Here is a 25,383-nt window from a genome sequence, read left to right on the forward strand (position 1 = left end):
GTGGGTCAGGAGTAATTTTGACTCTCAATTCTTATTCTTTAAGAAGTACATTTTACAAGTGTTTCACTGCCATGCATCGTTGTGTTTCTGATGGATCTAGGCCAAGTAAGTTAACCTTCGGGAAAGGACTCACTGTTTAAGATGCCATTAAGAACATTTGTGCACCAAAATAGACTTGTAGACCAATGGTACAGAATAGTGGACACAGAGACTAACCCACATAATTACAGTTACCTTATATTAGACAAAGGCACCAAAAACATATTGGAGAAAGGATAGCCTCTTCAACAAATGGTGCTGGGAAAACTGGAAATCCATCTGCAACAAAATGAAATTAAACCCTTATCTCTCACCATGCACAAAACTCAACTCAAAGTGTATCAAGGACCTAGGAATTAAACCAGAGACACTGTGTGTATTAGAAGAAAAGGTAGGCCCAAATCTTTATCATGTCGGATTAGGCCCCAACTTCCTTAATAAGACTTCTATAGTACAAGAATTAATATTAAGAATCAATAAATGGGATGGATTCAAACAGCTTCTTCTCAGCAAAAGATACAATCAGTGAGGTGAATAGAGAGCCTACTAATTGGGAACAAATTCTTTTTTTTAATATTTATTTTTTAGTTATAGTTGGACACCATACCTTTATTTTATTTATTTTTTTCTATGCCTTGCTGAGGATCGAACCCAGGGTCTCGCACATGCTAGGCAAGTGCCCTACCACTGAGCCATAACACCAGTCCCTGGGAACATCTTACCACACACGTTAGGTAGAGCATAATCTCTAGAATACATAAATAACTCAAAAATCTTAACACCAAAAAGCAAATAATCCAATCAATAAATGGGTCAAGGAACTGAACAGATACTTCTCAGAAGAAGATATATAATCAATCAACAAATATATGAAAAAATGTTCAACATCTCTAGCAATTAGAGAAATGCAAATCAAAATTACTCTAAGATTTCATCTCACTCCAGTCAAAATGGCAGCTATTAAGAATACAAACAACAATTAGTGTTGGTGAGGATGTGGGAGAAAAAGGCACACTCATACATTGCTGGTGGGGCTGCAAATTGGTGCAGCCAATTCTCCAAAGCAATATGGAGAATTCTTGGAAAACTTGGAATGGAACCACCATTTGACTCAGCTATCCCACTCCTCGGTCTATACCCAAAGGACTTAAAAACAGCATTCTACGGGAACACAGCCACATCAATGTTTATAGCAGCACAATTCACAATAGCTAAACTATGGAGCCAAATTAGATGCCCTTCAGTAGATGAATGGATAAAGAAAATGGAATATTATTCAGCAGTAAAAGAGAATAAAATCATGGCATTTGCAGGTAAATGGATGGGACTGGAGAATATAATGCTAAGTGAAATAAGTCAATCTGAAAAAAAAATGACAAAGATTTCTCTGATTTAAGGAGACTGATTCATAATATGCTGCAGGGTATATTTTTTATAATACGATAGGAGGATTAAATGAACTCTAGATAGGGCAAAGGGGAAAAGGGGAGGGAAAAAGAGAGCCTACTAATTGGAAACAAATTCTTACTACACATCAGATAGAGCACTAACTCTAGAATATATAAAGAACTCAAAAATCTTAACACCAATAAAACCAAATAACCCAGTCAATAAATGGGCCAAGGAACTGAACAGACACTTCTCAGAAGAAGAAGAAATGTAATCAATCAACAAATATATGAAAAAAATCTTCAAAATCTCTAGCAATTAGAGAAAAAGGGGAAAATAGGGAAAGATGGTGGAATGTGATGGTCATCATTACCCTAAGTACACGAAGGATGTGACTACTTTGTGTACAACCAGAGATATGAAAAATTGTACTCTATATGTGTAATATGAATTATAATGCATTCTGTTATCATATAACAAATTAAAACTTTTAAAATTTTTTTTAAAAGACTGGTGGGAGGAGGTCTCAGAATCAGCATTAAGATAGGTTTTCAAGTTCATTCCAAGTTCATTCCTCATGAGAGCTTTAGGGGGTTCAACACTTCAGTGGGGGAAATAACTTGCAGAGATGGTGGAAATAACAAGAGAAGCAGAATGGACGAGGAGCCTAAGGAGGGGACAGAACTGCTGCAGGCTCATGATGAAACATGAATGGAAGAGAAGTTCCTTCTTGTGGTGAGCAAGGCAGGTGGAGGCAGAATCCCCTCCTGATGAAGATGCTGAAGATGCAGGATGATGGCCAAGAACTAGAACAGGTGTAAACATACAGCAGCTGCAGGGTTTGAGAGGATCCACTCCCATTGTGAAAAAAGTTCCTTTGTGGGTAAAATACTATCTAACAGCATCACATGCTACGCTCGAGTCTTTCATGAAAGGAAGAGTCAATCAGTGTGGCAGACCTGACTGCTGTCTTGTTTTAAAAAATGGCCACACTCCCCAACCCCTGGCCTTCAGCAACCCCCCCCCACCACGCCTGGTCAGTCAGCAGCCAAACACCAGCAAAGAGATCCTGACTCACTAAGGACCCAGACCGATCATTAGCATTTTTTAACAGTAAAATATTTTAGATTGAGGCATGCACATTGTTGTTGAAGACAGTGCTATTCATAGACTAGTCTGATATAAACATAACTTGTATATACTGGGAACCTGATGAAATATTTTGTGCGAGTTGCTTTATTGAAACACTGGCTCTGTAGGTTCACGTGGAGCTGAGCCTGCTGGTTCTCTGTGGCTCTTTGTTTCAGATTCTCTCTTAGTTGTTTTTATTGATACCATTTGTTTTTTTCCATGCTTTTGCTCATGTTGAAATACTGTCGAATCCTTTGCCATGATCAACTCCCATTCATTGTAGCAGGTTGATATGTACCACCAAAAGATAGGTACAAAAGATATGTGAATGAGACCTTGTTTGAAAAAAGGGCTTCTTCAGATGTAATTAAGTTAAGGACCTTGGGATGCCATAATGCTGGATTAACCCAGGGGGCCTAAATCCAGTGGCCATTGTTCTCCTAAGAAGAGGAAAGGATGCAGCCAGAGGGTGCCCACTGGAGCTGGCCATGAGGAGGCAGAGGTAGAGGCTGGGGCTGTCTGCCAGGCCAAGGAAGTGTGGAGCTGCAGACGCTGGAGGGATGGGGAAGGAAGCTCCCCTACCCCACCCACAGCTTCAATCAGACTTGGGCCTCCCAACTTGAAAAAGCACATCTCTGTTGGTTTAAGCTGGAGTAATTAGTTACAGTAGCCTTGGGAAATGAATCCTCTCCTCTTTGAGGCTTGGTTCAGGTGACTTCTGCTTTTGAAGTCTGCCCCGAATCCACAGGGCAGGTGAGAGTTGCCTTTCCTCTGTATGTCCAGAGTACCCTTGCACCCGTCACTATGCCCCTGGGACCTGTGTGAGATCCACTGGTGTGTGGCGGCTGATTCTCCATGCCAGGGGATGCCTGGCAGAGGTGGTTCTTCCCTGGCACACAGCAGTTCATATTTGTTTTACACAAAGTGGACATTGCTCCCCAGCTCTCTCTTACCTGTATCACCCTAGCCTCAGTGCTCAGGGCCCGCCGCAGACCAGGGTTCCTGCCCCATCTACAGACGTGCTTCCTCTTGAGTACATGCTGCCCCATCCATATGATATCCAAAGTCCCTCCAGGGTACTCCCCTACCTGCGGCTCTCAGGGGCTCCACACCTCTTGCTCTCAGGCCCTTCCACTGCCCCAGGACTTTGCACTCATCATGCTCGTCCAGGGGAGCTCAAGTGCTGCTTGTGTTTATGTAGTGGCTTTGCTCACGTAAATCCCCTCCCCCACTGTGGAATTCCCACTTCTCTTGGAGGCCTACCTGGCCCCTTTGCCAGGAATGCCATGTTCCCCCCTCACCACTCCATGAGCCTGCGCCTAGTAGTCTGCTGTTGTAGGCATCTGTGCAGACCAGATGGGATGTCTGGGGAGCTGGCTTCCCTAGCACAATGGGATCTTCACTTCTGATGTCAAGAGTTGGCTATTTCCCTCTCTCTGTCTCCCTGAGGCCCTGGGGGTGTCCAGTGGGGTGCAGGGCCTTGTTAATTGGGTGTGCTGAGATATTAATTTAATCATCTAACTTAGGTGGGGTCCCCCCACACAGCATTTGTATGACTTTGCTTTTTACAGGATTTTGCATTTCCATGAATGCATCATTGGAGAGCTACCCATTCTACTGGGTTCAAATATAATGGTCTCTTGGGAAAAATTTTCCAGTGGGTAAAACAGTTTAAAGTTTTGGTGAAAAATGTAGGAATTGTTCTTGGGGGAGAAGGACCCCTTTCCTCAACTCTGGGTGGGTAGGTCTTAGTCTTGGGTTGTCTTCATCTGGATACGGGCATAGATTTGTTATGCAAAACCCTTGAAGTTACTGTGATCCTATAATGTGATCCTAAATTATGTCAGATCATAGCACAAGTTTGCATTGGGTTCTCTATAGCTACTGGGAGCAGGAGAGGAAACAAACTTTATCCTAGAATAACCCTCAACTCTGGAAATGTCCATAGCATTCCTTTCCCCTCAGGGAAAGAAGAAATTGTTTTAAAAATCTTGTTTTTGCTCAAATGTACCAATGTAGGGTTAGAAAAATTAGTCTCCAAAATTTCCCTGGCCTTCCCTCTATTGAAAGCATGAAAGCCCAGCAGGAAGGGCTCAGAGTCCTGAGGTTTGAATCCTGCTTCAGTGACTCGCTTTGTAACTTTGAGTAACTGATTAATTTCTCTAAGCATCAGATTGTGCATCCCTGAAATGGAAACATAATAAAACTTCACGAGGTTCTTGAGGATTGAATGCAGTTACCTGGGGAGCAAGTTTTAATAAGCAGGGGTCATGACTGCTGGAGGATTTGTTGGGAGAGGATCCAGACAGTACCACGGAGCTTCTTCCAGGAAGCTAAGAGAATGAAGTTACAAAAACAAACCGAGGACGTGTTCTGTTTGGTTTTGTGCCTCGGGGAATCATATGTGTTACCTCCTTTGCAGAACAACGGGACCACCGAGCACCAGGTAGAATCTTTTATAAGGAAAAAACTGGAGTCACTGTTGAAAGAATCCCAAATTCGAGACAAAGAAGATCCTGACAGCTTCACCGTGAGGGCGCTGCTGAGGGCCACCCACGAGGGCTTGAATGCACACCTGAAGCAGGTACGGCTTCCTCCTGCCCTTGTTCTTCTGCGGGAGACACAGCTCGTCTGTGATTGGTGAAAATGCTTCTTCAACTTCTCCCATTTCTATCCTCCTTTCTCTTGAGCAGTGAAAATTCCCTACTCCAAAATGACCTGAGAAACAGGGAAAAGTGGATAGGTGGGGGTGAGAGGAGTCCCACACTGCTTCCTTGGACCCTGAGGACAAGCCCAGAGTCCCTGGGCTCCGGTGAGGGAGCAGGGCAGTGCCCGTCCTTCATGCTCCTCCCCACGCAGCCGCACCCACCCTGTTCAGCTCGCTTCGGAAACGTGCCCTTTTCCTGCCCACTTCTCTTCTCCGAGGTTATATCCTAGTCTAGACAAGTTCAGCTCCCACCTGGACCTCTTGCCCCGCTGATCTCACCTCTGCTCTGAAATCGGCAAGATGTTTTAAAAATGCAAATCTGATTTATGCCATTTCAGTGGCTTGGGATAAATTGCAAATGCTTTAATCAGACTTTGGGGGTCCCAAATAACTGTGTCCTTGCTCTGCCCAGTCTCAGATCTCCTTGTGTCCTCATCCCATCATCTTCCTCACTGCCACTCTGGCCACACCTTCTCTATGTGCTACGGTTGTCCTCACGTTCTGAGGGAACGTCCAACCCCAGCCTCAGTGTGATTAGCGAGTCCTGTCTGGATCCTGGGACTTGACTGGCTGTCCCCTTTACTTTGTTCCTAGTCATCGGATGTCTTTTCTTTCCTGAGGGTTTTGTCTGCACATTTGCAGTTATTTGTTTAATGCCTGTCTTCCTGTCTAGACTGTAGATTCTGTGAAGAGAGGAACCACGTCAGTCCTGATAACTGTTATTTTCCTGGCCTATCTAGTATCTGGGACCTAGGGAGAGCTTTGTGAACAGTTGTTGAATGATTGAGTCCTGGATGAGATATTTATTATGCTTCCTAATAAAAAAAATACCACAAAAGTGGGCAAGGAAGAGGGACAGTGGGATTCTAAATGTCATTGCAGGCTCTTGGGGGCATTTAAGTGGTCCAGAAGGCTTCCCTGTGGCTGGCTGCACTGCTGACAGCCCTCCCTGCTTCTGCTGCCTGTCCTCCAGAGAGCAGGGCTCCAGGCAGGAGGAAGACCCTGCAGGGCCACCAGCTTGGCCCTCGGGACCACTTGGCATTGCTGGTGGCCCTCCAGACCTTACAGAAGCCTAGCCCTTCAGCCAAGGTGTTCCTCAGGCCTCTTTCACTTCCATTGAAAACCTGCTTGAAAATGCCTTAGAAGACGGAGGGAGATGTTGGGTTGGGGGCCTGGCAAGTCTGTTGGCAGAGTGGCCCCGGGGGGCTCAATCCAGAGGCTCAGCAGTGTCATCAGGGACCTTTCTTTGTGTTCCGCCTGCTCCATTACTGTCACCCCAAGTCTGGCTCCCTTTCCCTAGTGGTTGCTGGGTGACTGCCAGCAGCCCTGGGTCCGTGTGCAGGGAGGGTGAGGCCCTGTACCTGCCTCAACCAACAGATCAGCGTTCGTGCTGAGCCAGTCCCTGAGGCCTGGGTAAGTGTCCTTCCTGAAATGTGGCTAGGGTGCAGGATAGCCTTACCCTGGAACTTGAGGCAGCTTCGGCTCCTCCCCTGCTTCCTGTTAGAGGGCAGCTGGGTCTGGGCAAGCCACCCAAAAGTCAGCTGCGATGCTGCTGCTCTTACAGTTCATGTAATTTTGGGCTTTCTTAAAATTTCAATAGATAGTGAAACTGCTCAGCCATGTCCTCTCCAGCTATCTATATTCAGCCACCCAGAGCCTGTAAAGTGACATTGGCTGGCCCACTTGATTTTTGCTTCTTAGTGCACTCACGCTGCCCATCTGGGCCCATTATTTCCCCATGTGCTTTGAGGGAAGCCTTTGCCCCAACTTGATCATGTCCCCTGGAAAGGGAGCCACAGGTCTGGAAGAAGTAAATGAAGCCCATCTTTCTTTTTCAATTCATCGAAGAGATCCTAAGGAAAACTTCCCATCAGGTAAAATGGAAAGGGAACCTCACGTTTCAGAGATGCACAGAACCCATCTCCTGGTGTTTTATGGTTCTCTTTCTCTTAAATCTGGGCTCCAGAAGACACGTACAATTCCTGGAGCCCCGTGACTGTGCGGAGCTGAGGTCTTTAGCACTGCTCGGGTACTTCCCAGTGCTGTTCTGGTTGTGTGGCACGTAATGACAGGGTGCTGTGGAGACCTGCGTCTGTGCCAGATGCATACGTGCTTAAATGCACGGCCGTGGATGCTCCGAGGGCCACAGTGAGCCAGCAGCCGCTGCTGTCTGGACCATCACTAGGCCATGTAGGGTTCTGCTTGTGCTTTTTCCTTTTCCTGAGACCCTGAAGGAAAATAAGAATGAGGTTTTCCTTCAGGCTGAGGAACTTCTTGTATCTGGTCCTTTCTTCCTCTGAACTGCGCCTGCTCAGGGTCCAGTGGTTAACCTGTTGCTCTCTCCCAGGATCACTGCCAAGGGAATCATTTCCATGAACAGAGAAGCTTTGCCGTGGTTTACTTAGGATTGCTGTTGTTTGTTTGTTTGCCTATCACCTCATAGATATGCTTGCATTTCACTTATTGTTAGTGTTTAAAATCCCACCTAGCTGTGTTCAGTGTGACCGTTTTCTTTGTTCAACAGATTTGACTCTTAAAGACTCTTGGTCATTTTCCAAAGTTAAACCTCTTGACTAGAGACGCTTTGTCCCCACTCAGGCATCCAGGAGGCATTCACACTTGCACTGTGGACAGTCTGGTGGACAGGACTGTGAGGGCCAGCACAGGGTCCCTGCTGAGAGCCTGGGAGCTGTGGGCCCCAGCTGCGTCCATGACAGCGTCCCTTTTCTGCAGCAGTGCCAGACCCATGGGGGCAGTGGAGGGGCAGAGCAGGAGGAAATGAGTAGGACTTGTGGGAGAGGGTCCTGCTGCCCTCCTGCTGGAACTCAGGACGAAAAAAGAAGAGGTGGTAACTGTGTCATGCCTTTATTTACTCAGAATCCAGATGTGAAGGAGAGTGGAAAGAAGTCGCATGGGCGCTCCCTCATGACCAACTTCGGAAAGCACAAGGTATGGAGTAAGAGTGAGAATTCAGTGAACTTGAAGTTTCTGAAGGGTGGCAGGAGACCATTGTGGTGGCCTTGGGATAGGTGCAGCTCTCTTAAATAGGACCCAGAAAAGGGAAAGATCAAAATTCAAACTACCTTAAAACTGAAGAACATCTGTTATCAGGTTGCATCCTAGAGAAGAATGTTTTGAATGCACGTATCCAAGAAAGGAGTCTATCCTGAATATGTAAACAGTCTCTACAAATCACTAAAAGGGACAGGCAAACTCATTTTGAAAAAATGGGTCAAAGGCCTCAATAGACGCTTCACACAAGCAGCTGTCCAGATGGCCAAGGGGAAGAGGTGCTCCCTTCTCAGCCATCTGGGAAATGCAAGTTTCAACCATGGTGCGATTCCACTCACGCCCGCAGGGCAAGGTGACACAAAGATGGCAGCACCAAGAGCTAGTGAGGAGGCCAGGAAACCAGGCTCTCTGCTTTGCCAGTGGGCGTGCGTGTTTGTAAGGCTCTCATGTTGCATAGTGTGTGCTGACGCTGCACCGCCATGTAGCAGTCCCACTGTCAGGCTTAGGTCTAGATACAGAACCCGTATTTATGGGGGCTTTATTTGTGATAAATAGTCCTGAGAGGAAGCAGGCCAATGTCCATCCACAGCAGAGTGGATGAGGGAGGGGCAACTTCACCTTAGGGAGTACTTGACAGCCATGAAAAGGACACTGTCTGCAAAAGTTGAGGATCTTCATAAGCACAAGGCCCAAGAGCACCACAGCTCAATTCCATGTGCAGGAATTCAGAACCAGGCAGGCCCCTGTGGGGTAGGATGAGGAGAGCCAGGGCCTCCTTGCTTCAGCCGAATCTGATGGTGAATCGGAGGGTTGGGCTGCCTCTGGGGCAGGCGATGGTCCATGTCCCTGCAGGAGTGGCTTCCCTTTGTGCACTCATGGACTGGTGTGTTCCCAAATGCATGTTACATATCACGGAAAACGCAAAAAAATGTGCAAGAAATCAGTTATGGGATTGTGAACTGCAAGTTACATCCAGGGTTCCTGGGAGCCCATTTCTACTCCTGTAAGAAATGTCATACTGGGATTTCCTGCCGGTCAGTGGGGTGATTTGTTAATGGGCTGGACAAATCAGTCAGGACAACCCCAAATTGAAGGCAGCCAAAATATTCATTCATAAAGACTGTGTAAGCCACGATTCATTTGCATAATTTGCAATTATACAACCATTGAAAGATGATTTCTCTGAAGACCTCAACATGGAAACATTAAATAAAAAAGTAATATGAAAAATGGGTTTTTGGAAAAACCATTTTAGAAAAATGGGTTTGGGGAATAACCAGTTTTGATGCATCAAAACTGAAAGTATGAAAAAGATATCATCAGATCTCCAGATGTTATATGTCATTGGTGATTCATTTCTCATTTCTGCTTTTTATTTTTTATAACAAAAACTACAGATTTATTATTGCAATACCTCAGATTACTAACTACAGATTGAATATCTCTATCTGAAATCCTTGCAACCAGAAACATTTTGGATTAAGGATTTGGGAGAGAGGATTTTGGGATACTTGCATATACATAATGAGGTACCTTGGGGATGGAACCCAAGTCTAAACAAGAAATCCATTCCTGTCTCACGTACACTGTATACTCAAGGTCTCGAGGTGATTTTACTCAGTATTTTCAGTGCCCCTATGTCCTGGCTATGCCCCATCTTGTGGGGTCAGGTGTGGAATCTTCCACCTGTAGTGCCATGTCAGCACTCAGAACATTTCAGATTTTAGAGCATTTTTGATTTTTGGATTAAGGGAGCTTAACCTTTATCTATAGAATTAGAGAATATTTCATTTCACTGTGTGTGTGTGTGTGTGTGTGTGTGTGTGTGTGTGTGTGTTAGTTACTAGGAATTGAATCCAGGGCCTGGCACATACTAAGCAAGAGATCTTTCACTAAGGTACATCCCCAGCCTATTTTTTAAAAAATTTTTAGACAGGTCTTGCTAAGTTGCCCCAGCTGACCTTGTACTTGAAGTGCTCCTGAGACTTTTTCACTTCTGAAAACAACATATCATTAAGATTAAGATGATCTCCCAACATGGGTGTATAGGGGGGCACTTGAGCTACTATAATGTAAGGGTTTAGCACATCTAAGTCACGAGTGTGAAGAGTTGTCCCCAGGACTGTGTGGATCAGTGTGAAGGGTTTCCTCTTGCGTTGAAAACTCGTCTGCGTGGCTTACAGGATGACCTCTGTGTCCTCTCACTCAGTTACCACAACTGTAATCCTGTAAAACAGGAGTTGCCACGCCTGCCTTAGAGACACTGGAGGCAGCCAGGGAAGGCAGCTATCTAGAGCACAGCTGAGGGCTGAGCTGGACGCGAGAGTGGACGCTGCACATGGACGCCCCATGTCCAGACATGCTCAGGCATAAATAACTCCAAGAAAGTTCCAACCAAGCCAGCCTGTCCCTGTCAGTGTGGCCGTGGCCGAGTACCCCATGTAGCCTCTTTTATTTGGTATGAGAAAATCTGGAAACTGACGTGGTCGTGGCATGTGGGATAGACTCCCTTCCAGGTGTCCAGAGCACTCTGAAGTTCTTACCTTTGTCTCTGGAAGCTTTTTTGGTTTTGATGGCAAAGTTTTCACGACTACTGGGTCCCTCTCCATCACTTGTACTGTGTGCTGCCTAAGGATTAGAGCTGTCCCTGAAGTGGCGGGGATGAAACCACATGGTACCCCAAAGGCTTTGTGTTTGAGCTCTGATCCACCTAGAAGACCTTATGTCACATCTGGAGCTGTTCAGCCTGCATCCTGGGCCAGCAGTATTCACTGTGCTACTGGAAATAAAATGGGTCATGATCTCCAAACAATAGTGTGACTTGGATGGTTGCTGGAGTGCACTGATCAAAGCCAGGGATGGTGACTATTCTTTTCTTTTTTCTTTCTTTTTTTAATGCCCAAACTGCCTTTTATCACTCATTAATCAATAGTGGGCTTCCTACATGAAACAAAATTTCCCCCTTATAATTGTTTAACTATATATTGCAACTTTGACCCTCACCCTTGTAGAGAACTTCAAAATACATGACTGATTAGGTTTTCCTAAGTTTTCAGTTTTATGTGGCTTAGAAATTAGTTTTCTGAACACAAAATCATCAGTCCTGCATCATTTTATATACATATATATATATATATATATATATATATATATATATAGTTTATTATTTCATAGTGCTTATTATTTTACAGTGAAGCGAGCTGCAATATTTGGTCAGTTTTTTTCCCTCCAAGTTAGTGTGTAGGTGTGCATTCGGTGCTGAGGACTGAACCCCAGGTCTTGCACATGCTAGGAAGCACTCTACCACTGAGCTAAACCCCAGCCCCTGTGTGTGTGTGTGTGTGTGTGTGTGTGTGTGTGTGTCTCTCCAGTCATTTTCCTTTATGCTGTAGATGCACCTCATTTGGTAAGTTTATTAAGTTTACTGTGATTATTTTTGACAGAAAACCTCAAAGTCACGGTCTAAATCCTACAGCACTGATGACGAGGAGGACACTCAGCAGAATCCTGGCCAGCTGTACAGGTAGGAGGCCCTCTATCCTGCTAGCTTGGTTGTGCAGTTGTGTGTGTCTGGAGGAGTGAATCCCAGGGCGTGGTGCTCAGGTGAAAGGTGGAGGTCAACTGGATTCAAGGTAGCAGCACATGCAGGGAACCTGTCACCTGACCTGGCTTTTAATGAGGTGGTGATAAGTGCTAGCTGTGGCCACTGTAGGGGAAAGGCATCTTCAGAGAAGGGGGAATGGACATGAGTGGACAGGGGCTGCCACTGGAGACAAGGGGCATGACGGGTGCTGGGCTCATGTTCAGAGGCAGGGACCTGAGCTCGCCAGATGTCATGTTTCCGTTCCTCCAAACTCTCACATGGGCAAGTTGAGGTCCTTGTTTGTGTCTCTCTCTTAGGGACATTAGAATGATTAAGTGCATAGTGTAGTCAGCCTTGGCCCCACAAAATAAGTGCTCAAAAAATGGGAGCTATCAGTTTTTAAAAATTATTATTGCCAATAATCTTTGTGATGAGTGAAATGACCATATTTTCAGAACCCAAATTGTGACATGATCTGATATGGGATTTCTTGGTGTTTCATTTATACAACAAGTTTCACGAAGGAATGCAAATTGTGTCATAGCCAGATAGAATGAATACATACATGAATGTCTGTATCTTTATTTTGAAAGTTGAAATTAAAAGCACAGGGACCTGTAGATATAAAACTTTAGTGCTGAATTAGACTATATATTTGAGCTCCAACAGGATATCTACACATAAAATAGTAACTAATGAGTAAGATCAGAGAAAGTGTGTGTGATCCTACGAGTATGTTCCCTGAGGGAACAGAAATCAGATACTAGTAAAGGATAAAGGCAAATAACATTACCTTTCAGAAGACCTCTGCTATAAATGTTCTTGAACAGAGGAGTGAGGAAAGCTTACCTCTGAAACACAGCCAGGGGAGGGACAGTGTTGAGCCACACCAGTCGTGATGTTGACCTGAGACATCATGGTGGACATCACCTGGAGTCATGCCACATGCTGCTCTTGGGTCAGTTGTGGAGTTGCGCATTACAGCTGCCAGAGCCCGAGCGTCTCTGGTGGTGTCCCTTTGGGACTCCATTAACCTGGTCTAGTCTCGAGATGAAGACTAAAAAGAGCCTCCCTTGATGCAGAATGCATACATGAGGTGTCTTGTAAGTTCTAATCATGACCTCACATAGTTTTAAGAAAGTTAAAGAATATGAAGAAACCAGACACAGTGGTGCACACCTGCAATCCCAGCAGCCTGGGAGGCTGAGGCAGGAGAATCTCAAGTTCAAAGCCAACCTCAGCAACTTAGAGAGGCCTAACTTAGCAAGACCTTGCCTCAAAATAAAAAATAAAAAACCGGTTGGGGATGTGGCTCCGTGGCTGAATGTCCCTGGGTTCAATCTTGGGTACCCAAAAAGAAAAAAAGAAAAAAAAGAGTATAAAGAAAAAAGACTTGTAATTACATGTTTATAAGGCCATCACTATGGAAATGGCCGTGCCTTCCCCTTCAGATGTATCATCTTTGGCCCACAGTGCAGGGTTTCTGTTGCCCTCCCTGCAGTTGACCCCAGGTGTGTGGGGTGGGGGGGGGTCCAAGCCCTTCACAACAGAACCCACCAGCGCAGGAGAAGCTGGTGTGGATGGCAGAGCCGCGGGTAACACATTGCAGGACGATGTGGTGGGAGGGGCACCCAGCTGGGATACGCTGGGTTTTCCTCTCGGCTCCACCAGGACCAGGCAAGGTCCTTATTTGTTCTCTTAAGCAGAGAAAGTGGGGGAACCCATAGTTAAGCCTTTGCAGCTCTAACATGTCCGGGACCGCGGGTGTGTGCTCCACAGGCTGGGCCGCAGGAGGAAGACCATGAAGCTGTGCCGGGAGCTCTCCGACCTGGTGGTCTACACAAACTCCGTGGCCGCCCAGGACATAGTGGACGATGGTAAGGACAGAGAGTTTTCATTCCGTTCCGTGGAAACACTCTTGACCCTTCTTTGTCAATTCTGAATTAATTCTTTGCTAATCCTATCATTGCTGCACATTCCTGGGACTATGTAGAATCTGATCTGAGTGTCAGGAAAATGATTGCTGATATAGTTCTGAGCTCCCGTGGAGTGGAGGGCTGTCCTGATAATGGTGGTGCCTGATTGACACGCAGGCAGGCAGAGAAGGTTCCCACAGGGCCAAGGAGGATTTCAGTATTATAAAAAGATCAGTGTGTGAGGGCAGGGCCTTTCCCTGATGCTGGGGAGACCCAGCCTGGAAGAATAGGTCATAGGTGGCTGTTCTGAGTGTGAGTGACCAGAAGAAATAACAAATTAATTGGCTAAACTAGCACTTTGGAAGGCCCTGCATTTTTTTCACTGGAAGTTTTGACTTTGATTAAAGTAGTTTAATCCATAGACTGAAGTTTTCACACAAAGCAGAAAGTTCAGCAGGACCGACTCTTTTTTAAAATTTCTCAGTTGCCATATTAAGCTGAGAAATGCTAGTCACAACCTTCTCTCACCCTTGATTTGCCTTCTGCTTGCTTCTTTCCTTTGTCTTCTATTCCATGGAATTATGGAATGCATATTGAAATAACCTATGGCCACTTGGTGCTTCAAACTAATTTTGATTTTAGTGAAAATGGAAGGTAGATCAGAGTCTCCAGTTTCTCAGCAGCTCAGTGGTGAGTCTTGGGTCCCCGAAATCTTCAGGATTCATCATCCATGACTTCTTCTCTGCTGTGCTCCATGAGTCTGTCTTTTTCTATTTGAAGACTAGAAATTGTCTTTCTTCCTCTTGGAGTTGATTCCTTCTTCAGATGGTGACAGCTATTCAAGATTTAAATTGATTTCACATGTGAGATTATGAGAAACCTTAAGATCCTCAGCAAGTGAATACACATTTTTAAAATTGCCCGCAGCTCAAAAATAAACTCAGTTGAATGAAGTTAAAGGTACATTTGGCTTAGAGAATGAATCTTTCAGGTAATTGCCTTTGGGGAACATAAACCTATTGGCTGAATGGAAAATAATCTTTGGTGCTGTTTAGCTCTTAAACTTCAGCTGTTTTTGTCTTTTTTTTTTTTAAAGCCACAAAATGAGCAATAGATAATGTGTAGCTTATCCTTGTGCAAAATGACACAATTCTGTTAGTAACCCTGAGGACAGCAGGTGTACGAGGGGCCGTGTGTGCCAACAAACATGTCCAGTCTAGCTGTGGTTCAGGCCCACTTGGCTCGGCCAGACCAGAGTTCATCTCCTGGTTTCAAGGACCTTCTATCTCTGTCCAGTTGTGGACACTTATGGGTCTCCTTCTGGGCTGCCCTTTTCCAACAGGCCCAGAAGACATAGGAGTGGTCAGTTCAGGGATGGGGTTTGGAGATTCGTGAAGGAGCGGTGATAGGGCATGGTAAACACAGTTCAGAATGTGGGCTTGAGAAGAAAGGGTGGGGCATATGTGGAGGTTTACTTCATCATGACCCCCAAACTCGAAGTGCCCTCAACCCCAACCTTCCATGATAGTCAACACAGAGACCTTGGGAAAGGTGGCACCTGGTTTCACCTGTCTTGTTTTCATTTTATAAGCCTGGCTACGTAGATGATCATCCTTGTTTCTGAAACTGTGTTTCTTTTCAGTGCCTTTTGATCGTCCTTTTTCCATTATTATTTCTTGCTTCCAAATTCTATTCAAATCAGCTTTAAACCTCAACTTTGATTTTTTCCTCGATGGTCTTTTTCCTTTACTTTCTCAGACCCTGGATGTTATCAGTTAGTGCATGTTTCACACGTGCCTTTTAAATGAATGTCCATGGTTATCAGGAATAAGTTAGGAACGTAGTTTTATTTCTCCATTGTGGTCTTTATCTGTTTGAGTCATGCATCTAGAAATAGTTTTTCTTTCTTACCTCTCATGCTCACCAGGTAGCCATGTGTTATTGGAAGATGGAATTCTGGGGAAAACGTGGGACCCAGATATGGACAGGTGCCATACCAAGTGCACAGTTCTGATTTGGCCTTAGATTGGCAAGAGTCAGAGGAATGGAATTTTATGGGTCTTTCTTAGCCAGGAATCCCTTCTACCCTGGTGTTAAATGAATCGACTTTGGTTTAAAATTGCCTTCATGGATGATTTAATTTTGTCCTGTGGTTTCTCCATGTGTAGTGAGTGAACTGCATCCTCACGTGATATGCAAACAGACTGTAACCTACCATTGTGACAGTAGCCGAGTCTTGGCCAGTCATAGTGGTGACCGTTCACATGACAGACGAGAGCTGTACTACCTGGGCTGCCTGCCTCAGTTGCCTTTCTGTGTGTCACATTCTTTACTCTGACTCTAACCAGACCTGCCCATGAGATGGGTGGGGTGGCTGAGCCTGGTCTGATTTTAGGGGGTGCCACGATGTACGAATTGTTCCTTGCAGCTAGACTCTGTTGAATTTAGTAAGACTAAGGTTCTTCACGGAGCAGGGGGAGTCTGCCTTTTCACTGCTTTCCGTGAACACTGAAATTGTAGTCTTTCGTGAGGGATGCTTATTTTCTGCAGTTCTCACTTTTCTATTTTCTTTATTGAAAACCACCAGGAACCACGGGAAATGTGTTATCCTTCAGTGAAACGAGAGCGCATCAGGTGGTCCAGCAGAAATCCGAGCAGTTCATGATCTACAACCAAAAACAGCTCACCAGGATCTACCCCTCGGCCTACCGCATCGACTCCAGTAACTTCAACCCTCTGCCCTACTGGAATGCGGGCTGCCAGCTAGGTGCGTGCCTCTAGAGCCGTGCTCTGTGCTCTGACTGCTGCCCGCCTTGCCTAACTCTCTCAAACTTTGAACTTACACAGTGGCACTCAACTACCAGTCTGAAGGGCGAATGATGCAGTTGAACCGCGCCAAGTTCAAGACCAATGGCAACTGCGGCTACGTCCTCAAGCCCCAGCAAATGTGCAAAGGTGGGCGTGAACTTCAGCTGTGTCTCTCAGTGCAGGTGAACTCTGTCAAAAGATGCCCTTGTGAGACCCCAGTGTTGTGCAACACAGCTTCAAAAATCATTTTTATTTCTAATTGGCATGTAGTAATTGTACATGTTGATGGGGTGCAGTGTGTAATGATCCAATGAGGGTAATAGGCATATCTGCCTCTTCAGACTTATTTCTTTGTATTGAGAACATTCAAAATCGCCTCCTAGCTATTTTGAAATATTCATTTATGTTGTCAACATGGTTGTCCTGCTGTGCTGTGTACAACATGAGAGGGCTCCTCTTCCTGCGCACCCTGGTGGCACTGCAGTCATGGCTTCCTGTTGGGCCATCAGAGCCTCTTGGGCATGGGTTCTGATGAGACCCAGCTGGCACAGCCTCTGGCACAAGCTGAGTCCAGATATGTGATAGCTCTATTGTCCTAGGACACACTCATGACTTGCACATATTGGTTCTTTGTTTTGTGAGCTTGACTCTGTGTATTTCTTCCCACTGACTGGCCTCTGCTTCTCTTGGCCTAGGTACTTTCAACCCTTTCTCTGGCGATCCACTTCCTGCCAACCCCAAAAAGCAGCTCATCCTGAAAGTGATCAGTGGACAGCAGCTGCCCAAGCCTCCAGACTCCATGTTCGGAGACCGCGGTGAGGTGAGCCGGGGGGGCCCTGAGTGGTCGAGGGCTCGTGGTGAGATTGTTCCATCCTGTTGGTGTTTCCTCTGAAACGTAGTTGGGCGTGTGCGCACAGCCGTGTTCATAGGTGGGCTCCGGCCTCAGCTCCTCTGGTGTGGACACACTGGCACGTCACACAGTGCCTGTTGGACTGTGCCTATGTTGGGGGCTTGAGTCCCTGATAGCCAGCTCTCCCGGAGTTCAAGACTGACCCTGGCAATGAGGCCAGGTACATGGTTTCATTGCCGACAGAGCCACCATCCAAGAACCAGTCCATCCTCCCACACTTCTCACCTCTTGCCAGCCACATGCTCCTTGTCTCCTGCGGCACCTCTGTGGTCCAGTGGAAATGCTGCCCTCTGTGACCACAGCCTCCTTCCACAGGGTCACACGCTCACAGCTGATCCTGGCCTTCTTGGTCTGTCTTCTCCCCACCTGTTGGCCCTTCCTGTGCTCTCGTCCTTCCTCCCAGGGCTGGTCCATCATTCCAGCTGTGCTCCGTACACAGGGGTGTGCATGTGTCCCTGTGGCATGATGACTGTAATTCTTCAGGGTAGATGCCGTGGAGTGCTATAGCTATGTCATATGATGGGTCCATGCCTTGTCTTTTGAGGAACCTCCGTGCTGATTTCCAAAGTGGTTGTGCTAATTTGCAATCCCACCAGCTGTGTTACAGTGCTCCTTTTCCTCCACATCTTCTCTCAGCAAATTGTTTGTATTCTTGAGGGCTGCCATTCTAACTGGAGTCAGATGAAATCTCAGTGTGGTTTTGATTCACATTTCCCCGATTGCTACAGATGTTGAACAGTTTTTCATGTTTGTTGGCCATGTCTTTTCTTCTTTTGAGAAGTGTCTCTTTAGTTCATTTGCCCATGTAAAGATTGGAATTTCTGGTCTTGGCGGTTAAGTTCTCTGAGTTCTTTGGTGTCTTCTGGATATTAATCCCCTATCTGAGGATCTCCCGTTCTCTAGGCTCTGTTCATGCTTTTGTCTCCTGCTGTGAAGAAGCGTTTTGATTTGATGTCATCCTGTTATTGCCTGAGTCTTAGGAGGCTGTGATTGGTTGGCCCCTCTGCTTTGAGCCTCTGTCGAGGCTGCATGTCCTGGCAGGAGAATTGGCATAAGGACACTGCTCACCTTATCAGGAGGAAACCAAAAGGAAGAGGAGGAGCAGGGACAGCCCCCTGCCAAGCAATACCTCAGTGACCTAAGGACCTGCGCCAAAGTCCTCATCAAGGGTCCCACCACTTCCCTGCAGCGTCTCCCTGGGGACCAAGCTCTAAACACTGGGGCCTTTGTGGGACACTTATCCCATGTGTAGCATACATCTCTGCAGCCACTGGCTCCGGGGACTTCTGCCTCTGGAGTCTCCCCAGCCTTGCTCCCTTTGTCTGAGTCCAGTGTTGTGGGGGTCTCACCTGATTATAGGGGATTTGGTAGACGTGGCTCTCAGGCTCACAGACGCGGAAGCTGGAGCTCATGGTCACAGGACACACCCAAGCCAGCACCGGAGCCCCCGTCTTAGGCATTAGGTAGCTCTCCAGGCCTGCGGTGCTGGATTCTTAGGCCAGAAATATTTTCGTTAGGTCCTCCAGAATCCCAGCAGCCAGGTTACCACGAAGCTCTGTTCAAGGGGAAACATGGTGGCCTAAAAAACAAGTCATAGACGAAGAGTGAACTATGATCCTGTGTTTAGAAATGAAAAGGACTGTGCCTAGCCTAGTCCCCTTGTTTCCTGTCATGGCTCAGCCCTTGGTCCCCGCAACGGCTGCCCTCAGACTCCCGCAACAACAGCACTCTCAGAGCTCCTAAATGCTCCTGGGCGTCCAGGGCGCTCCGTTAGGCCTTCCCAGAGCAGCTCCCCCTGGTCTTGGGTCTTTGTTTCCTCCCTGCTCATCACCCAGGACCTGCCCCACAGAGGAGCACTCACAGAGGACCAGCAAGCAGCCTCCTACCTGGACAGAGGGTGTGCAGCAGATGAGATGTGCATACGTGTTTAAACTTTAACTTTTTTAATCTTAATACTTTAAAATACACAATCAATTTAACTTCTTTAAGGCATATATATATTGATTGTGAATATATATAAATGGACAGCTTAATGGGTTTCTAAGCCACCCAGGTCAAGAGTACATCCGGGGCCTAGAAAGCCCCCACCCACCTCCCACCTTGGCATCTCCCCCAACCCCATAGTGAACACCAGCCCCATGGCAACAGAGCAGGTTTACCTACTGACAACTTGATGTAAACGGATTCTCCTTGTAAGTGCTCATTTACGTCTGACTTTCCACCATTATGTCTACAAGGCAGTATTTTGTTCTGTTTTAAAATTTTTGTGTAACATTATTGAATGGCTATTCCACAGTGAGTCATCTCCCATGGTACATCCAGGTGGCTTCCAATGCTCCACTGTTAGGGATACAGCCACCAAGAGCATCTGTCCTTGGGCAAACCTCTTTTCTCTTGGGTATGGACCCTGGGCTGAAATTGTAGGTTCATGGGTATTGTGTATGCAACATTGGCAAATATCACCTAACAATGATTTAGCATCCTTTCTGTTATTCCTGCCTCCTGTATCTGCTTCTGCTATACCTAGCAACTGCCTAGTAAAATTGGTTACTGTTGAGATGTGGACATTATAGCCAATATTCCCCAAATAACGAGCCCTCGAATCGACATGTACTTCTTTTTTAAGTTGCAGGTGGTCACAATATCTGTATTTATTACTTATTTATTTTGATGTGGTACTGAGGCCCAAACCCAGGGCCTCACCCCCATGAGACAAACACGCCATCACTAGCTACAGCCCCAGCCTGACATGTATTGTTTTTATCGATACTTTCTTTGCACTCGTAGATCATCGACCCGTTTGTTGAGGTTGAAATTATCGGACTGCCAGTAGACTGCTGTAAAGATCAGACTCGAGTGGTGGATGACAATGGTAAGGGGAAGACCTGGGCTCACTCGTGGCAAGAATGTTCTAGAACTAGAATCTTCCTGGAAAGAGAAAATTCTTCCTGTTTAGCAGAGCAGCACATTCCTAGGATCTGCAATTGCCATTAGTTTAGTTTGTGGGGATGTGAAACTAAAGATAAGCCCAGCGTGTGCTGGGAGCTTACTTCCCCAATGTGTGCTGTGGCCTACGGGCCACGTTTTTCTCATAAAGAGTTTTTCTCTTTGTAGTCTAAAATTTTATGTGTTTGTTCATCCATTGGGTAAACATTTTACATACTTATTTTTCTCAATCTCTAGTTGTGAATATGCTAAAATAATTTTTAAACCACGTTCATCCAAACATTTGAGGAATTTGTGGTTCATCGGGAGACCTTGATGGTGGCAGTTAAGAGCAGGTCACACTTCTTATTTATCAAGTAACATGCTTAAGAAAGCCATCTTCCTATACCTGTATTTTCCTACCAGTGCTCAATAAATTATTCTTTCTTTTCTTAGTCACAGATGTAACTGAGAGGTCATTACAAAGTTAGCAAAAGGAGAATCTCCTCTATTGTTCAGGAGGAGCCTCTCAGTGATTTTTAGCCTATAATTATTTCATTAGCTTGAGGTTTTTTATAGGGCAAAGTGGTTGATACCTCCTGAATACATGCATTTAACAAGACATAGTTTCACTTTTTTGGAAGGAAAAACCAGAAACTAATAGAGTACTTAAGTTTCTATTGGTTTTTATAATTATCTGAGAGGATTTCACCAACAAATAAATGTATTTTTGCCTTTTAGTATTTGTCATAGTCTGTTTTCTATTGCTATAACAAAATGCCTGAGCCTCATTACTTGAAGAGGTTTATTTAGCTCACAAATTTGGAGACTGAAAGTCCAAATAGCAAAAGTCCAAATAGCTGTGTCACATGGCAGGAACACATGGCAGAAGTGGGAGATGATAGGGGAGTACAGGAAGTAGGAGAGGAGGGCAGATGATAGGGGAGCACAGGAAGTAGGAGAGCAGGGCAGGGCCAGGCTTGTTCTTTCATACCAGCCTTCTAGGTTGCTGACCGAGGTCCCATGGGAACAACATCAGGTTTTCCCCAGGGCAATACCCCACATGATCTGATGACCTTTCTCCAAGCCCCACTTCTTAAATATCACCATGCTGGGAACCACAGATCCTACCCAGCCACTCTTTGAGGGTTTCTGTAGGAATGAAGGGGGACAGTATGTGTGTAACAGTGTTAACTACAAAGAACCTCATGCGAAGGTCTTTGGTGGTTACTATGTGGGAGAGAAGCCTCATTTTCTTGGGAGGAAACATTCTTTTTTGTTTTTGCTAAAATATTCTCAGATCACTGTTACAATTTTGGAACTTACTGAAGCATTCTGAATATTAAAGTGCTTCCCCTACAGTTGGGCATCAGAGATTAATGGAACTGATATGATCATTTACAGGCAATTTTCTTACCCATTATTTTCTGGCAGTCGGGTCAACTCCGAGGCTTGGCTTCAGTAGGACATCCTGGAATGGCTTGGTCATCTTCACGGCTCTAATAACCATTGCAAGCAATTTTCAGTGTCTGCTCTGCAGACATGCTGCCACTCGTTTCCAGGAAAGCCCTCAGCTGTTCTGATTTCTCTCTCCCTGTTTCTCTGAGGATTTAACCCCGTGTGGGAAGAAACCCTGACATTTACAGTGCACATGCCGGAAATAGCTTTGGTTCGGTTCCTGGTATGGGATCACGATCCCATTGGGCGAGACTTTGTGGGACAAAGGACTGTGACCTTCAGCAGCTTAGTGCCCGGTAGGTATGAGTGGCCTTTTCTCTCTGTACTGACCATTCCTTTTTCTCTGGAAGATTTAACATGGGACCTGGTTTATAGGACCTATGGCGTATGTGTCATGAGATAACTGTGACCGTTACTGTGCTTCACAAAATGTAAAGAACTGCAGTCAAGTTCTAGGAGAGCCAAATGCAAGTTCCACTAAGAGGTGACAACTCTCTTTGCTTTCCTTAGGCTATCGGCATGTCTATTTGGAAGGACTCACAGAAGCATCCATATTTGTCCACATAACAATCAATGAAATCTATGGAAAGGTGAGAAAGACCCTGGGTCTTAAAGCCACAGTAACGTGGTCCTGAACAAAGTCACTGACTGGCAGATTGCACCAGAGGAACATGCACATTTGACAAGCTGCTCTTTAATGGAAAATGGTGGGGAAGCCCAGCCTGCTGTCCCAGCCCTGTCCCCACCCGCCCTTGCTATCTCCACTGTTAAGGGGCAGGCGTGCATTCCTTACACCTGAGGGCCCTGTTGAATTCTCAGGTAATCAGTCGAGTGGTAAATTTTATTGAATTTCATTTTAATCCTTAGAAAGCCCCAGGCAGCTGCAGGGGACAATGTTTAGTCTCGGATACTTGATGCCTCACCTGCTCTCACTGGGCTGGGACCTTGGCCAGTCCTAGGCAGGATGCGTTCATTTGATGCCGGTGTTAACTGAAAACCTAAAAATTGTAAATGGATTTGAAACCATCCATAGTACTTAAAAGAACCCAGGAGTATATTTTAGTTCTCTCCAGCTGCTGCTGTCCTCATTTGCAGAGGGAACTTGAGGCCTGCAGATTGACAGGCAGTTCCCTGGGTCGTTCCCAGTGATGGAGGCCTGGCGTGGTGGACTTTCAGGCCCAGACGAGACTTGGAGGGATTGAAAGAGCACCGGCTAGAGCCATGGTGTGTCCAGTGCTCCTCTTTACAGAAAGCGTGGCCTGCGACTGCTCAGAGGCCCCTGTGGCTTCTGTTATCCTTAGAAAGCTACCAGCGTGTCGACTACGCAGCAGTGTGGCTAGTCTTACCATCACTGTGATGAATCTTACCGTCACTGTGACGAAACCCAAGGGAAGAAACCACGGCGCTGGGAGAAGGGTTGACAGAAGCCTGCGCATTTTCTCCCTTGTCCTCTGGTTTCGTCTTCTGGAATGAGCGCAGACCGTGTTCTGTTGTGTCTCTGTTCTTCCCTGCAGTGGAGCCCTCTGATCCTCAACCCCAGTTACACTATATTGCACTTTCTAGGAGCCACCAAGGTAGTTGCTCCGCATGGTCTTTGTTCTTGCGGGCCTGTTTTCTCTCTGGGCGGTCACATGGCATGCTTCCTCACGTCACTCCATCTTCCCGCTTCCCACTTTGAAACACACATCTGTTGCTTCAGGGCGGCTGACGTCTGTGGCAGGCTGTTCACTGTGGGAACCTTCCCACCCGCATCTCTGGGCAGGAGGCTCCTGGGAGAGGTTGGTGAAGCTGGAGGCTGCCTCCCCCACAGACGTGAGGCTGGCGGGATGTGCATGCCCCTGTGCATACCTGCTGTGAGCGGCTGTCTTCTTGGTTTGAGTTTCCTTCAGTGGCTGTAAAACCTCGTTTTGTGTTCATTTTTCATGGAGCTGTCATTTCAAAAGCGAGTGGTTGGTGTGATCACATGTGCTGACTTTCTGGTGGGTCCTTTTTGTGTCTTCAGAACAGGCAGCTGCAGGGCCTGAAGGGGCTGTTCAATAAGAATCCCAGGCACAGCTCTTCAGAGAGCAGCACCCAGTACGTTCGGAAACGATCGATTGGAGACAGAATCCTGCGTCGCACGGCCAGCGCCCCAGCCAAAGGCAGGAAGAAGAGCAAGATGGGCTTCCAGGAAGTGGTGGAGATCAAGGACTTGGTGTCGGAGGCCACAAGAGAGCAGGATGGCGTCCTGAGGAGGACCACGCGGAGCTTGCAAGCCCGCCCTGTCTCTATGCCCGTGGATAAAAGTCTCCTGGGGGCTTTGTCGTTGTCTGCATCCGAAACGGCAAAAGACCCTGATGGGAAAGACAACTCTCTGGGTAAGAGGCTTTAGTTTCTCTCCCTGCATTTCAGCCTCTATTCCATCTTAACAGGGTTGACATTCTGCATACAAAGTGCAATATACTGAAAAGTAGATGATTTGGTATGTTTCACACTTTGGGGAGGACAGTGGTAAAAGTGCTATGTCCCCCTCACCTCAAGCCCTACAATAGCATTGCCATTTGATATTGACAGTGAAGGCCATGGGAGCCATCACATGGTGGCCTGGAGGTTGTGGGTCTGTGACAGAGGGAGGCAACACCTCCAGGTGGCACCATAGGTACTGGTGGTTCTGAGGTTGAATAGAACTATATTGACTCTTCTGAGGTTGAATATGGTTGTATTACTTTCCCCACCACAAACAAATTTCTGTGATTGAAAGTGTTTATGGGGAAAGAAAACAAGATGGTAAAAGCAAACTAACTCCTCATTTAAAATCTTTGCTTCCTCCAGAGGTGGTTGAAGCAATGTTTTCCTGGATCTTACCTCCCTGATCTTGGGTATTGACCAAGATGGAAGCCTGACTATGGCTCCTGCCTAGTCATAGGCTCCACAAGCATAAGGGTCAGGCACTACCATCTTTTCCTTAATTTGAATGCATTACAGATTCATCTCCAGAACTTGATAAAGAGTGTTCACTGTATTTCAAGGTGACAAAGAGCTCTTGACTTGTGCCTGTGACTCTCTATCCCATTCTACGTAACTTAAGGTTCCCAAATGACATCCATCTGATATCTCTGGAACAAATATATTTTAGTTAAATCAGAATTGTCTCACACAAGCAGAAAGTGATACTTGATTACTTTAGCAAACCCTTTGCTCTTATCAAATTAATTTTAATGTTCTGTTTTCTCATTTTACTTATGTCAGTTTTTATTGTAAGATATTCAAGGGAGAAAAACCAATTCTTGAACCATTTATTTGAAGGAGAAAAAGAGAGTTTAAATGTTTGAAGTTTTGTTTGAGCAGAGTCAGAGAAGAGATGAAATATGTCCTGTAAACTTTATTTCAAAGCCCTATCTTTAGGAAGATAAAATTGTGTTCAATAGAAATGGGTAATATTTTACCTTGTTTATACTACAATTGAGATGTTAATACCATTTAGGTGAGTTAGAAAGCAACATTTCAAAATAGTTATATAACTTAG

The 25,383-nt window shown here is 45.9% G+C and overlaps 1 protein-coding gene across 3 annotated transcripts in view; it reads left to right on the top strand.

Annotated features, from left to right (window-relative positions):
* Plch1 (phospholipase C eta 1) overlaps positions 1–25,383 on the top strand; it is a 155,700-nt gene that overhangs the window by 126,826 nt on the left and 3,491 nt on the right. For 2 of the 3 annotated variants that reach the window (XM_026392935.2, XM_026392936.2), the window contains exons 11-21: positions 4,982–5,143; positions 8,144–8,215; positions 11,722–11,801; positions 13,641–13,738; positions 16,365–16,544; positions 16,625–16,732; positions 17,281–17,405; positions 20,283–20,367; positions 22,028–22,174; positions 22,389–22,468; positions 23,881–24,235. In XM_026392935.2, the coding sequence (XP_026248720.1) occupies positions 4,982–5,143; positions 8,144–8,215; positions 11,722–11,801; positions 13,641–13,738; positions 16,365–16,544; positions 16,625–16,732; positions 17,281–17,405; positions 20,283–20,367; positions 22,028–22,174; positions 22,389–22,468; positions 23,881–24,235 (1,492 nt within the window). Of the gene's footprint in view, positions 1–4,981; positions 5,144–8,143; positions 8,216–11,721; positions 11,802–13,640; positions 13,739–16,364; positions 16,545–16,624; positions 16,733–17,280; positions 17,406–20,282; positions 20,368–22,027; positions 22,175–22,388; positions 22,469–23,392; positions 23,453–23,880; positions 24,236–25,383 lie in introns of all 3 variants that reach the window. The other variant, XM_026392934.2, reaches the window with a different exon arrangement.

The sequence above is a fragment of the Urocitellus parryii genome, chromosome 2 (assembly GCF_045843805.1).
Source record: "Urocitellus parryii isolate mUroPar1 chromosome 2, mUroPar1.hap1, whole genome shotgun sequence".
NCBI classification, from domain to species: Eukaryota; Metazoa; Chordata; class Mammalia; order Rodentia; family Sciuridae; genus Urocitellus; species Urocitellus parryii.